Source organism: Denticeps clupeoides, chromosome 18, assembly GCF_900700375.1.
Source record: "Denticeps clupeoides chromosome 18, fDenClu1.1, whole genome shotgun sequence".
NCBI classification, from domain to species: Eukaryota; Metazoa; Chordata; class Actinopteri; order Clupeiformes; family Denticipitidae; genus Denticeps; species Denticeps clupeoides.
This window is the reverse complement of record NC_041724.1, coordinates 8,140,160-8,153,640: the sequence shown is the minus strand read 5'-3', so window position 1 is coordinate 8,153,640 and position 13,481 is coordinate 8,140,160. Positions and strand designations below refer to the sequence as shown.

Genomic DNA, 13,481 nt, shown 5'->3' with positions numbered 1-13,481 from the left:
CATAGCATTTTAATTTGCCTCCATTTTTAAAAGTGACTGTAAACCAATATGGAGGCTCCCAGTGGCCACTGGAGGGGATCTTGAAGACTCAGCACTCTGCATGACCCACCTGCGTCCCAACTGTAAAACGCTGAAGTACGAGCTGGCAGTGGGGTCAATATTTGTGACACGCCTTTACATTTCTCTGTTGAATAAATGAAATGGCTGAGAGGGAAATACAGAGCGGGAGAGGTCCTGCTGTGAGAGTAAAAGCAGGAAATGGTGACTCTGAAAACACATCCGAAAGATATTAAGGACCATGTTGGGCAGTGGACATTGTTATTAGTATCATTACTTTGAAAATAGTAGATCAACATAGAACAAATGTAACTGAGTATTAAAGTGTAATGCAGTAACAAATGTCCACTGCTTCCTTTCCAGCGATGTGTCCATGTGGATATGTTACTTCAGACTATAAAGTATTGAAACCCAGCCTGTTAAATTGAAGTTTATTTTTAATCTCCAGATTCAGAAAAAAAGCTAAGAAATCTCCAATCACACCCCCCCCAGTTTTTTTAACAGCGGCCTTCTCATAAATCGTCATGCCCAGTCGCGTTGGAGCGGGAAGGCGTCCGGCCGTCGTCTGAACCCCGTCATCTCCCAGCAGACCACATCATCCCTGGTTTCTCCCGACACGCACATGAAAAACAAACGTGTCCGCCGCAGAAGGATACGCAACCTTGGGCCGTGTAATTCACCCTTCTCTCACCATGCCTGTCCGCCCTACAGTTGTTCACTTCAAAAGAGACTACTGCCACGCCGTTCTGGAGAGAGAGAAGAGCCGATCTTTATGGACCGTAGGTGTGGGCAAATATTTCTACATTGAATAGATATTCTTTTGTCTTGCCTGTCTGGCTTCATCCCCAGCAGCGTTTTTGGTTCACCGTAATATAGCCGCGGCACAAGTGACTGCAGTTATTATTGCCCACACAGTTCAAATGAATAATGTAATGCAATATCCTGCTTAGGAAGCGCTTGGAGCCGCCACTCACCTCTCACCTACAGACCTGTGGAGTGTTTTCAAAGCGAGCGCGGGGGATCCGGGGATCCGCTCTGTGACGGGACTCAGGGCCCGCAGCCCAGACGCCGCTGTTGCCTCTGACAGAATCCTGCCCTCCAAGGAGGGAGGACCACAACAAGGAGTCGGGGGGCCTAGAAGATAGCGAAGGACTCACAGGCGGTCCAGGGGTAGAATCAACGTCGATGCCACTGTGCAGCAGTGTATTTCTGATCATAGATAATGACTTATTTGTGTCTTTGGCTATGTTGACGCCGCACTTTCTCACTTGTGGATCATCAAGGCTTGTTACTGCAGAATTGATCGCACACTAGTCTGTTTGCTCTCCAGATACATGGGAAGTCAATCAATCAATCAATGTTAAGTGTGCGATTCTGAAAATGTACACAAAGGTCCCCTATCATGTATATTTTACTTTGTGAGATTATTTAACATTAATAGGACTTCCCCTGGCCTGCCTATGGTCCTGCAGTGGCTGGAAATGGCGATAGGTCTAGAGCATGCTTTGGTCATTCTGCTCTACCGTTCAGAGAGTGACAGCTCAGAAGGCCGGATCTGGAATTTTTCCCCTTTATGTCCTCGAAAGGGGAAAGGCTACATGATGTCCTGTTAGTGGCAAACATTGTGGTTGGTGAACGGTGTTGATGACGTTATTTCCGCGAATGTCTTCCTCGTCCCGCCTCTCTCCTCCTCATTAGCATTTAAATCTATTGACACGGAAACGGTGCATCCTGAAGAAATCTCATTGTGAGACTGGGTGACCAACTAAGACCGATATAAAATAAAAAATTCAAATGTTCCAAAAGTGGGGGCATAGACACTAAACGCTGAATATCAAGTTTCAAACGCTGAATATCACGTTTTTGGCTTTTCTACAGAGTGAGTGTAAAGAGTTGTCTGTATTTTGTTGGCAACTCAACTAGATACGCAACATCCGATCCACCACTGTTTTGCCTCTGATCGGGGATTTTTGTTCGGCAACCATCAGACATTGAGTAAGCATATGGATAATTCTCTATTGGATTTTCATTCTGAATGATTTAATCCCACACCCATCAATTGATTCTTTGTTGCTTGATATATTTACCTTTGAATCCCAAGGACGCATTAGCAAACAAGCCTCACACTTAGCTCACACAGCACCCCTAAACTGAAAATAGAGAACATGATAGAGAAAAAAAAAAAACTTGTGCTTGCTTCAGGCTTGGCAGTAAATAACAAAAGAACCATCAGCGGCAATTGCACTGCCATTTTTTGGCCAAAGATGAAGTGGGGCATTAGTGTTATGTGATTAGAAATCAGAGTGGACAGTGATGGCGGGCCATTATTCTGCTTGTGGGTAAATATTTGTGTGAGCTTTCTACATTTCTGCCTGGAGGTTGGATCCACCTTGCAGCATCCGCCAGATATCTGCGTGTGTGTGAGTGTGTGTGTGTGTGTGTGTGTGTGTGTGTTGTTGGGCCTTTATCAGTAATATGTTTTGGTGTGCTGCCAGCTTGTCTGGACATGGGAGACTTTAATGGAATCAATAGGAGATTTATGACAGCTGTCCTGCGAGGCTGAAAAGAGGAGGTCGAAGGAAAAATGAAATTAATGAAATTTGCAAGCAGATTGTCAGTGTAGAGAGATGAGTGTGTGTGTGTGTGTGTTTATGCACATTTTGGAGTGTAGTTATGAGTAATGAGTGCATGGAAGCAACGATCTGAACCCGAGTGTGGAAAATCCTCTGTGAAGTTGGTCTGAGGTAATTATACAGTTTCATTGTCAGTTGTGACTGATATATTCACTGTGTGGTGTAAACAATAGCTGTGCCTGAGCAGATGAGTGACATTAATGCAGGCCTGCGAATTATATTCTTTCGGGTTGGGTTTGCATCTGTGAATAACGCAATAGGGCAGCGTGCTTTTCATTTTACTGTTGTTTGCCTTTCGACCAGTCAACACCCTCACAACTGCTGCGTCTGGGAAGTCTCTCAGCCATTGAGTGAGACATGTTTTAGCCATCAAAGATTGAACATTAGCAAATATGGCACACCACTATGCTGCACCCCTATGTCTCAGCGTGGAATGAGAAAAGGTGTGTGTTTCCAGATCTGTGGCAAGCCTTAAAATGTGAGTCCCACACCCAGCACAGGAACCAATGGGCACAAAAAGGAAGAAATATTATCTATTGGATAAAAATAAGCCGGTAGTAGTGACACAATATAATGGTTATGAAATGGAAAGTCGTAACAAAGAATAAAGTGGCATTTCATGGAGACGATTTATTATTCTTTTCTTTCGCTTCTATTCTTCTAGGGTGTGGACTCCACCACGGTACTTCTGTCAGGTATTTTTAAATACCGTGTTTTTTTCCTAACCTGTATGAATAATGATTAAAAAGGGAGGAAAAACCGTGGAGTAAACAAACCAATAAAAGATTTATTAGCGCTGGAACTTCTGTTATACATTTCTGTTCCTGTGGCTTGTGGAGGATCACTTACAAAGAATTCCGACTCAGAATGCACATTTTTGCCAAACTTTTGCTATTTGTCTATTTAGCTTTTTTAAACCCCTTTTTGATTCATGCAATCAAAATCATTGTGCGTTTGATGCCAAAAATGCAGTGAATATGGTGAAACTCATTCTGGCCTTGATGTGAGCTGGAGAATAAACATGAAGCATAATTTCCGAGGGTCATGCGTAAGAAAGCAGAGTGCTTTATAAATTATGTTTTTCAAATGTTTGCCTTCTTTGTACATGCAGCACGCTGCCTGAGCGAAGGATGCAGAAAAAGTGCATGCTGTTCGTATCAAGCTGCCGCTCACTCTGGCTTTATCGCGCCGCAACAAGCCATGCCAAGAACAGCGAGGCCATTCAAACGGTCAGAAACAATCAAGCCGCGCAGGCTGAGAACTGTATATTGCCGTGCAAAAACATATTAGAGATTTTGCGCCAATAAAACTTGATGGGTTCCTTAAAAACACATATCATTTTAATTAAGGTTTTTTTTTTTTTTTTTTTCAAAAACTGCTGTAAATACTGTTTTTATTCCACTCGGCGAGGAAATTGCTGGCGGCGCTCACGTTAATGCATCATTACGGACCCACGCAACCGGGCCAGGCAGGGCTCCACTGACTGGATCCGTGCCTGATTGTTTATCACAGAAATTGGTTGTAGCAAGGTCGGCCGGGTTAACCCGAGCGGTGGTCTTGGTGTGCGATGGGAAGTGAGTGTGACCGCGAGACAGACACCCTGATTAGCCATGCAGATATTCCATATCTTGTTCGTTGCCAGTAATTGCATTCAGGTTTTTAAATTATGTTTCCCGGGCAAGGGTCTACAAACAAACAAGCGTAATAAAGTTAAGCGAAATCATTGTGATATGTCAAAAATCATTTGAATCATAAACAAATGTTTATAAAAACACACAAACAAAGCTATCAAGTGATTTTGTGCTTTTCTGTGTCGTTCCTTTCTTATTATTTTTGAGAATAAAGAAATATCGTGGTGGTTTGAGAATTGTCCTTCACAATGTTCGTCAATGAAAAAATATACAGGACATGAAAGTGGACATATTTTTGACGTAATTTTTTTGGAGAAACCTAGACTTTTCTTATAAACTTCTGAATAAAATTGTCCAGTTAAAATGGAACTGGAACTCAGTATATGTTCTGATGCAGTTCTACCTGATCACATGTGGCCTTGATCTTTTTTTTTTTTTAACGTTTTGTTTTCATCTGTTTCCTTTTGATCTCCAGGGACCTGAGCGAGAACCAAATCCAGGCCATTCCACGCAAGGCTTTCCGCGGAATCACCGCCGTCAAAAACCTGTAAGTCCCTGTTGAAACTGCTGAATATCAGGCGTCCTGATAACTAATCCCTGATATCACACTCACTGTCAGCTCTGAAGGACGGATCATACTGAGACGATTCACAGGACCTGCTTAGGTTGCTTTGCTCCTAAGCCAGTATATGGAGTGAAAGACTGAAGAACGGGTTTCTGTTGTAACATCTGTATTTCAACAGAAACTTGTCCTTCAATGGCCAGTGAAATCAAAACTGAATGGTAGACTCATCTACTTCACATGTTCATTTTGATCCCATGAGGCTGGCTCATTTGAAGATGATTAAGACTCCGAATGGGAATGGGAACTAGCTTTCATGGTGTTGTTTACCAACAGTCAAATAGTGTGTGTTTGTGTGTGTGTCTAACACAGGGCTTATCGATAATTCACTTCAAATGAACGGGAAACGTGATAAAGTGATGGTTTTTTGCTTAATGGGCCATGTATTCTGTTTGTAATTGAGAGATCGCCACTGGTATGTGGTGAGTGTGTGGACTTTTCCCAGGGTCTGCTTCTGCTGAATGTGTGTGTGTGTGTGTGTGTGCATGTGGTTGTGTGTATGTGTGTGTGGTTGCATTTAGAGGTAGGGATCGGGATAAGCTTGGATTAGTTTTGTTACGCAGACATAGTTACACATGAAATAACCATGTTATAACATACAGTCATTTTATTATTAATTTTTTCTTGCTTTGTTAAAATGTAAAGTACTGTTTAGTCTAAATGCTATGTGACCACAGTATATTTAATTGGGTGTGTAATTATATTATTGTCTGTCTGAATTCTTTATTCTGATTCCAATCTATAGAGCCGTATCCAAAAATAGCAATCATGGGACTAGAACTGTCATTTTCTGTTCTATTCAACAACAAGGGAGGCTCTTTATGGTTTTGGTGTAAGGGGGATAATCCTCTCTGTGGTGTGCTTTGCGTTGGGTGGTTCAATGTATCCACTTTGTGCTCTGAAATCCTTTAATGGATACCTCATTGTGGATTATCCCACATGTGTGGGATAACTGATTTCCTGCAAGGTTTTTAAAATGATGGACAAAGGGAGATGCTTCATGTTTGTTTACCGTAACTAAAGTTATCTTATGTGCACTTAATAATGCACTTAAATATGTAATATGTTGTGTTAGCATTTGTGTGTTTCTGGGAGGCCTGTTGCATATGATCCTCTTTGTGTGGTCAGCATTATGGGATCATTCAGAGATGCCGTTTTATCAGCTTCTCCCAGCAGGGCTGCTTATCTACAGGGGAATACTGTATGGAGATGGGAGCTCGGATCCTTCACCTAAACACTCAGATGAGGAGAGAGAGGGTGAATGAAGGGAAAAGTGAAAGGGAGCAGGTGAGACAGAGCAGTAGGACGGATCATTTACTGCATCAGTCTTCAGTTCAGTTTGGATTTTGGCTGCCAGGAAGGTTAATCAGGGTAATTTTGTTGAAATCTCTCTGTGTGTGTGTGTGTGTGTGTGTGTGTGTGTGTGTGTGTGTGTGTGTGTGTGTGTGTAATTATTAATATATTACTCTTTGTAAAATAAGAATAATTCATAATTCTTAATCAGAATTCCACAACCATTTTACCAACATTTTCTTGGTAAAACCCTACAGTGTAAAACAAGAACTTTGTAATTGGATCTCAGGAGATATTCCCCACCTATGAAATAGTGTGTTTTTAGGCTAATGACACTTTAAATAATTTATTAATACGCTTAGTTTGTACATTTCATATTGACTCTTCTATTAAAGTACATTGGGGACATGTGACTCAAGGGGTTTCATAGAGTGACCCCTGTTCTTGATCCATATTGAAGCAAATTCGTGAATAGAGATGAAGATTAATCGCGTCTCTCCAGCCAGAACATTCAGGTGCCAGATCAGGAACAGGGCTTGTTCTCTGGATTAAACACTGAAGCAAAAGGGTGGAGGAGGGGGAGAGGCAGGTGACTTAAACAATGCCCCCCCCCTCCGACCACCCCTTCCACTAAGGTGACTTCTCATTTAATTGCTACAGCGCAACCCTCTGACTCTTTTTTCATGAAAGGGAAGGGAAAAAAATATCCTTGACAGGCTTTGGTCCGGGGTCACATTGATTTTCTCATAAGCTTTCACCATCTTAATGTCCTGCCTCTCTGCCTGGCTCCGTGACTCGGAGCTCCCATGCCGCTGTGATATCCCAGACTCCTCTTCTCAGATCTAACACCGGCCCTTCATCTGCTATTTTTCTTCTTCAGAGCCCATGCACGTCAGTCTGTCTCTCCACTGCTACTGCCGAGGGAATATGGCCTCTGTGTGTCCACCTCTTCTCCGAAAGCTCCGTTCCCCAAACGCGAATAATCACCTTAGGCCATTCAGAAGACTGGGGGAAGGCAAACAGAGTTGAGAAGCGGCGAGACGCAGCCCCGCAATCCACAATAAGCAGCGCACTGCATTATGCATGAGCCTGTAATATATGGGCCGTCTTTTGGTTCTCGCAGCAATTCGCTTTGGAAATGCAGGTGTTCAAAGCGCGCCTTCTTTCAGTACTGCAATGAGCCGCCGGCCTCCAGCCGGCCTAATGCTGCACCACCGGTGATTGAGGGATGACGGATGGTGGGCAAGGAGGCTAGAAGGTGTAGCTTGGAAGATCCGTCATATCGACTTGTGCTTCTCTGCTTTCTAGTGACATCGCTGCTATTCCTGATTTCTTGAGTCACTGTTGTCCGTTCAGAAAGCATTTGGTCATTGGGAGAGGACAGGATAAATAGAAAAAAAAAGGCTCTAAATTGTTGCCTTCATTTAAGATTCTGATACGAGATCTTTCACCCTCTTCGTTGCTTCTTCAGTGCTTCATTGGGTCTCCAGAACAATGTTCTGTCACGAAAAAAGACAAAAGTGACAGCTCTTTTGAAACAGGATCTTAAAAAAATGGGACAACTGACAAAACAAGCACTTAACGACTAACTCTATGTGTGTCCTGCGCTCTCATTGGCCGTAGCTCATCTGCAGTTCAGCCAAATTCACACATTCACTGATTTGCCATGATTAGTGAGCTGAAAATCGGTCTTGTAGTCTGAACTAGGCAGTACATGTGGTTCCAGGTTCCAGCAGTCAGGAGTTACTGTGGATAATGACTCTGTGGGGAAACAGTGTGAATTGGGCCATTTTACACACCGCACTAATTCTGTCACACCCATGCTGGCTTACTGCGCCAAACCTTGCACACCCACACCACAGTTGATTCAACTGGCAAGCTGTGATTGGTTCATATACATCACACTACATGAGCATATATCTCATTAACTACCCCACTGACCATTGATAGTTTTACCGGCAGAACGTAAAGGAACCGACATTTGCTACCCACCTGCCTACAGTGGCCATTCACGTACAATTACATTAAACTGCGTTATAGTAAACAAAAAAAATGCATCAAATATTTTAGCAATCCTTCGAATGAATTATGGCTTCGTTGAAACACAGTTAGCCAATGTGTGCGGTACAGCAGCACTAAACCAATCACACTGATTCCTGTCCAGGACATAATGGAATTAGCCCGGGTCTGTATGGATGCATAAACAGATTTGATTGGCATGTGTTTGGAAAGTTGACTTCTCCTCAAAACTTTCTGTCACAAGCAACACAAGCAAAGAAGAGCAACAGGCGTACTACTAAATTTAATTCAGCAACGCATGATGCCAGCACTTTTGACGTGAATGTGTAGCATGCATGTGGGTGCAGGGTTAGTTCTGACCTGGCACTTTGATTGAATTTTGTGCAAACGGCGTCAGCAATTTTACATTTTTAACCTCAGCTATAAGAAACAGCTTCAAACATTGCTTGGCTATCACCACCCAAACTAATGGATCAGTGCATGGGGGTCGACCGAGAGCCCATCTCCTTTGTTCCTAATGCAACCAACACATGATGTCTCCTTTCACCTGTTTTATTTTTCTCCACTGATGAACGTCCATCATTCCAGGTGGGAAAATTAATTCGAAGGCGTGTGGATGGTGTTTAGCACCCAACGTGTCACGGCTGATTAATAGGTTTGGGCCATGTTACGGGGGTCCGCAGGCAGGGGCTCGCCGTCCGCATCCACGTCTTTCGTATTTCTCCAGATGGGAGGCTGGCAGAGGAGGAGAGCCGAACTGCCAGTAGCGCTCAAGGCTGCAGTGATTAAGGGCCAATGCAATTAGGCAAAGGAAATTAATTTGGGGACTCTTTCATTCCCCACCACCCATCCCACACACACACACACACAGGCATATACAAATAAACAGTTAACCTCCCACCTCCTCCAGAATTAAAGGATGCGGGCCCATCAACTTCCGAGATAAGGCCGGAATAAGACGATAAATTTAAAGCGTTAAATTTAAGCGTGATATTTGCATTTGCAGCCGCTGAGGATGCTTAATAGGTCTTCAACTGTTTAATTTCCTGTCGGGACAACAAGAATGGGCCAGCCACGGCCATGCTGGGAGAGGGGTCAGCGCAGGCGGCCATTTTAATTCTGGAAAAACTGACATTTCAGTATCATCAGTGATGCCTAAATGAGTTTGACATGACTGGACAACTTTTTTTTTTCTTAGTCAATGTCTTCTCCCCCATAAGTGGGCATGGATGGATACGTTCAGCCAAAAAAGTTGCGTGTAGAAGGTCAGGTGCTAGTTTTGCTGAATAAATGACTGAGGCAGGCATTCAAACAAGCTCTTACAGTCCTGCCAACCATCCATCGTCTCCTTTTCTTTTCAAAAGGAGCATGTGCACGTTCGGAACGTCAAATTAGACTAAAAGGCGAAAGATGGAGGAGTGCTGTGCATTGGGCTTGTCTGGAACAGGCTGATTTACGAAGCCCTCTCCTTTAATGAAATTGTTTCGTGACAGAGCCGGTAAAAGCTGGTAATGGATTGGGAGCTCTAATGTAATGAAATTACTCCTTTTTCTTTATAATAAAAAAAAAAAAAAAAAGAAAGGGGGAGGAGTGGAGAGGACAATGGAGAGTCGGGGAGGTGGGGGGGTGGAAATGCAATTAATATTTACAGAGAGCTGACAGACGGGCTGGTCCACAGTCGGCCTCGTGTTCGCTTTCCTCGCTCCCTCCCTCTCTCTCTCTCTCTCTCTCTCTCTCTCTCTCTCTCTCTTAGTCTCTCTCTCTCCCTCTGTCCCTTTCTCAGCCTTACGTCAACAAGTGAAGGGTGGGGTGGGGGGAGGAGGCACCACAGGCCACCCTTCATCCTTTTTTTCTCAGTGCGCTGTGGACACAGGTAAGAGTCGGTGCCTCCCTCCTCCCTACCTCTCTCTCTTTCTGTCTCTCTCTCCCGCAGCCCCCCCTCCACCTCCACCACTCCTCTCCTCCACTGCTCCCTTCCTCCCTCCCTCCTTCCCTGGCGTGGACCTGCTGCTGACTCCTGTCTCTCTTCTGCAGGCAGCTGGACAGCAACCACATCAGCTGCATCGAAGATGGAGCCTTCCGAGCACTGCGCGACCTGGAGATCCTGTGAGTGTCCGACTTCCGTGGTCTTCCTTTCTCTCTTCCCCATCCCTTTCTTGCTCTCTGTTTTTAAATTTCAACTATATGCTTTTATTGCTCTTTTTTTATGCTCTCTATGTTCTGAACGTGTTGTGACTGGTGTCACCCTGTCCAGTGTGTCAGAGCATGTGCGTTTCCGTGACGACTGTGTAATATCGCTTCCTCCAAAGTTGCTCGTTTGTCATCTTGTGCCCTGCTCATGTTATTTCCGCGCCGCTGAATGTGCACCAATTCTCTTTTATTCACTTTTTATGAACCAGTGTGAGGCACAGTATGGTGACTTTCAGAAAACGGAAAACAGGGGCTACGTTGCGTCGCCTCACGGCTCAGCGGTGACGCCGTGTCCTGAGGTGCCTCTGGGCTCCGGTGCCGAGTTGATGAGCAGATAGCTTGCGTCGCTACGGAGTCATCTTAATGAATCACTGTCTTCTTGACCTCTGCATTTGATGCTGGTCCGCTCACGACTCTGCAAGCTTCCCGAATCACCTCATCAGTCTTTTTACACCGCTTGCTGTAAATGGTGGACCAGAGTCACAGGTTCCTTTTTCAGTGCATGTGACCCCTGGGGAGTCCCCACTGCACAGGACAGCGGTGGTAGAGGGGTGGTAGATGGTCCAGACACGAGCCCATCCATCAGTCGAATGTCAGGGTGCTAAGTGGCAGCGCTGTCCCCTCCCAGAAAGAGGGGGGCAGCATTTGGGTGGGAGCGGGAGGGAGTGAACGGTCCCATTAATCCCGCCGGCTGGGGCCGACAGCTGGGGCAGAGCAGGGCCACTACATCACTGTTCCACACCAGACGTTTTCCTCCAGTGATACCCAGAGAAAGAGAGCAAGAGGGCGAGGGAGAGAGATGAATGGGTTGCCTTCTATCCTCCATCGCCACACCTCCCCACCTTCCCCTCCCTTTCTTCCCATTCACGTTTAAGGGTCCCACAGTCCCAGTGCAAGACAGAGGACGAGGGACGCAGACAGCAGACAGCAGAAGCCAAAGAAAATAAACGGGAAGTCACATCAGAGCTCGTTAATAAAAAAAGCGATCCGCCCAATCCTCTGCAAAAGCCATTAAGGCGGTGCAGAGACACGAACGCACGGTGAGTCGTGTACACGCCACAATGCTAATTTACTTGTGGCGTGCAGGGCCGGCGTGTGCGCGCCTTTCATTTTTTACCCTCAGCGGAGCGCCATGGCGCCCCTTTTTAATTGAGAGCCCCGTTCAGTTGCATTATCTCTGGCATTAATGCACAGCCGAGTCGCCGAAAAGTGGCTTCTCTTGGCCAAGTCACCGTATTAGATTCGCTTTCAGATGATACCTGGGAGACCCGTCTTTCTCAAGGCGGGATTTTTCAAAAATCTGCTTTACTTTTAAGTCACATTTGCAAGAACTTCACAATCCTACATTTTTTTTATGTATTTGCCAATGTTGACATCTGCCCATTCGGATTTGGTGAATAATGCACCAAATAAGCTTCTTATGAATTTCATAAAAAATTTATATCAGCAGTATAACAACATATATGACATGAATTATTCTTAGAATCTGCTAAGTATCCATTGGCTTTAATACCAGCATCACTCAAGCAGCATGGTGGGGTGCAGAACCTGGCGCTCATGTTCTCCCAGCATGCTACCAAATAGTCATAATGAAATTTTGCAAGTCGTTATTCTTAACGCTTGAGAAACTTGTGTACCCCACTAAATCCTACATGCCTAATATTTGCATCACAACATGAATATAATGAGAATACGTTTTTTTTTTTTTTTTTTTTAAAGCGGATGAAAAAAAAAATTGCGGACAGGACACCATTTCCTTTGATAAGTGGAACCCGCAGGGACAACTGATGACTGTAATCAGGGCGATCGTTAAAGCTCTATCAGCACCATCCGTTGCGTAAACTGACGACCGGGAGAGGAACCCTTCTGATCAACCCAAACTGCACATTTTATTTCGCATCAGCATGGAGATTCAAAGCATTCCTTGTGTCAATGCACAACTGAGCTTTTCCTCGTAGTTTTTTTTAAAAAATGGTGATCGTCATGAGCATCTTGTTGAAGAGGGACCACCATGACTCGAAACGAGTGAATGCGATTTAACGCCTGCCAAGCCACCCACTGATGAATGGTCTGGCCCTTTCTGATGATGAATTGTAATTTATATTTAACATAACTGGGCTAATGACTGAACTAATGACTTCACAGCTATCACGGGCGCTTTCGCATGCTGCCCGTGCCTTGAATCTCAATGAGCCGCTGAAAGTGCTGTGGACAGCACATGGTGGAGGACCACGTCCCTCATGCACAGGGTCAGGGTGGGGAGCGGGGCAGAAGCCGGCTAATTATTCATCAAAACTACATGTGCCCAACCAGAATGGGATCTGAAATTTTATAAATAATAAATAAATAAATTCTCTACATTTTTCATAAAAAGAATTTTCTTTTTTTTTCATATTCCCTTGAGATAATATAGTATGCACCAGGATTTAATTGGAATCTGAGATACAACATGATATTGTCATTACCACACATAACACACAAACTCTTGCAATAATCGCTAAATCTTGAAATATTAAATACCCTCCTTCATAAAGGTAGATTTGATATTGTGCATGCTCTTTACACGCACACACAAACACACGCACACACACACACACACACTCTTGCAATTGCACTGTCTGGTGCCCAGGGACCTCTGCATATTTTATGAACACTTTTGTACAGAGGACACTGGCTCTGAATCAAATGTCAAATCATGCGAAATCTTCTTTCTTTTTTTTGTTGGGCTCTGTCATATTTCATGAGGAGGGAAGCACAGGGACAGTTTCCACGCCAGCCTTGAAGGTGACATTCGCCCCAACCCCTTGCTGATAAGAGCCCCGATTTTTCCCATCACAGCCGCCCTCCCGCGTTGCCAGGCGGTGCCGTTTGTCATTGCGCTGCATGTTTTGTGACGGGGGGTTGGCAGCGAGCTTCCTTATGGAGCCAAAGGGGTGCTTGGCCCCATGGGAGTATTTCCTGGATCTGGCAACCTAGCTCGGTGCTCGCTTTCGTGATCCTTCGCGTTTTCATTACACCAAAGGCATTCCTTTCCCG

At 44.6% G+C, this 13,481-nt stretch overlaps 1 protein-coding gene across 1 annotated transcript in view; it reads left to right on the top strand.

Annotated features, from left to right (window-relative positions):
• slit3 (slit homolog 3 (Drosophila)) overlaps positions 1 to 13,481 on the top strand; it is a 148,755-nt gene that overhangs the window by 84,680 nt on the left and 50,594 nt on the right. The window contains exons 5-6 of the mRNA XM_028960216.1: positions 4,797 to 4,868; positions 10,290 to 10,361. Of these exons, the coding sequence (XP_028816049.1) occupies positions 4,797 to 4,868; positions 10,290 to 10,361 (144 nt within the window). The remainder of the gene's footprint in view (positions 1 to 4,796; positions 4,869 to 10,289; positions 10,362 to 13,481) is intronic.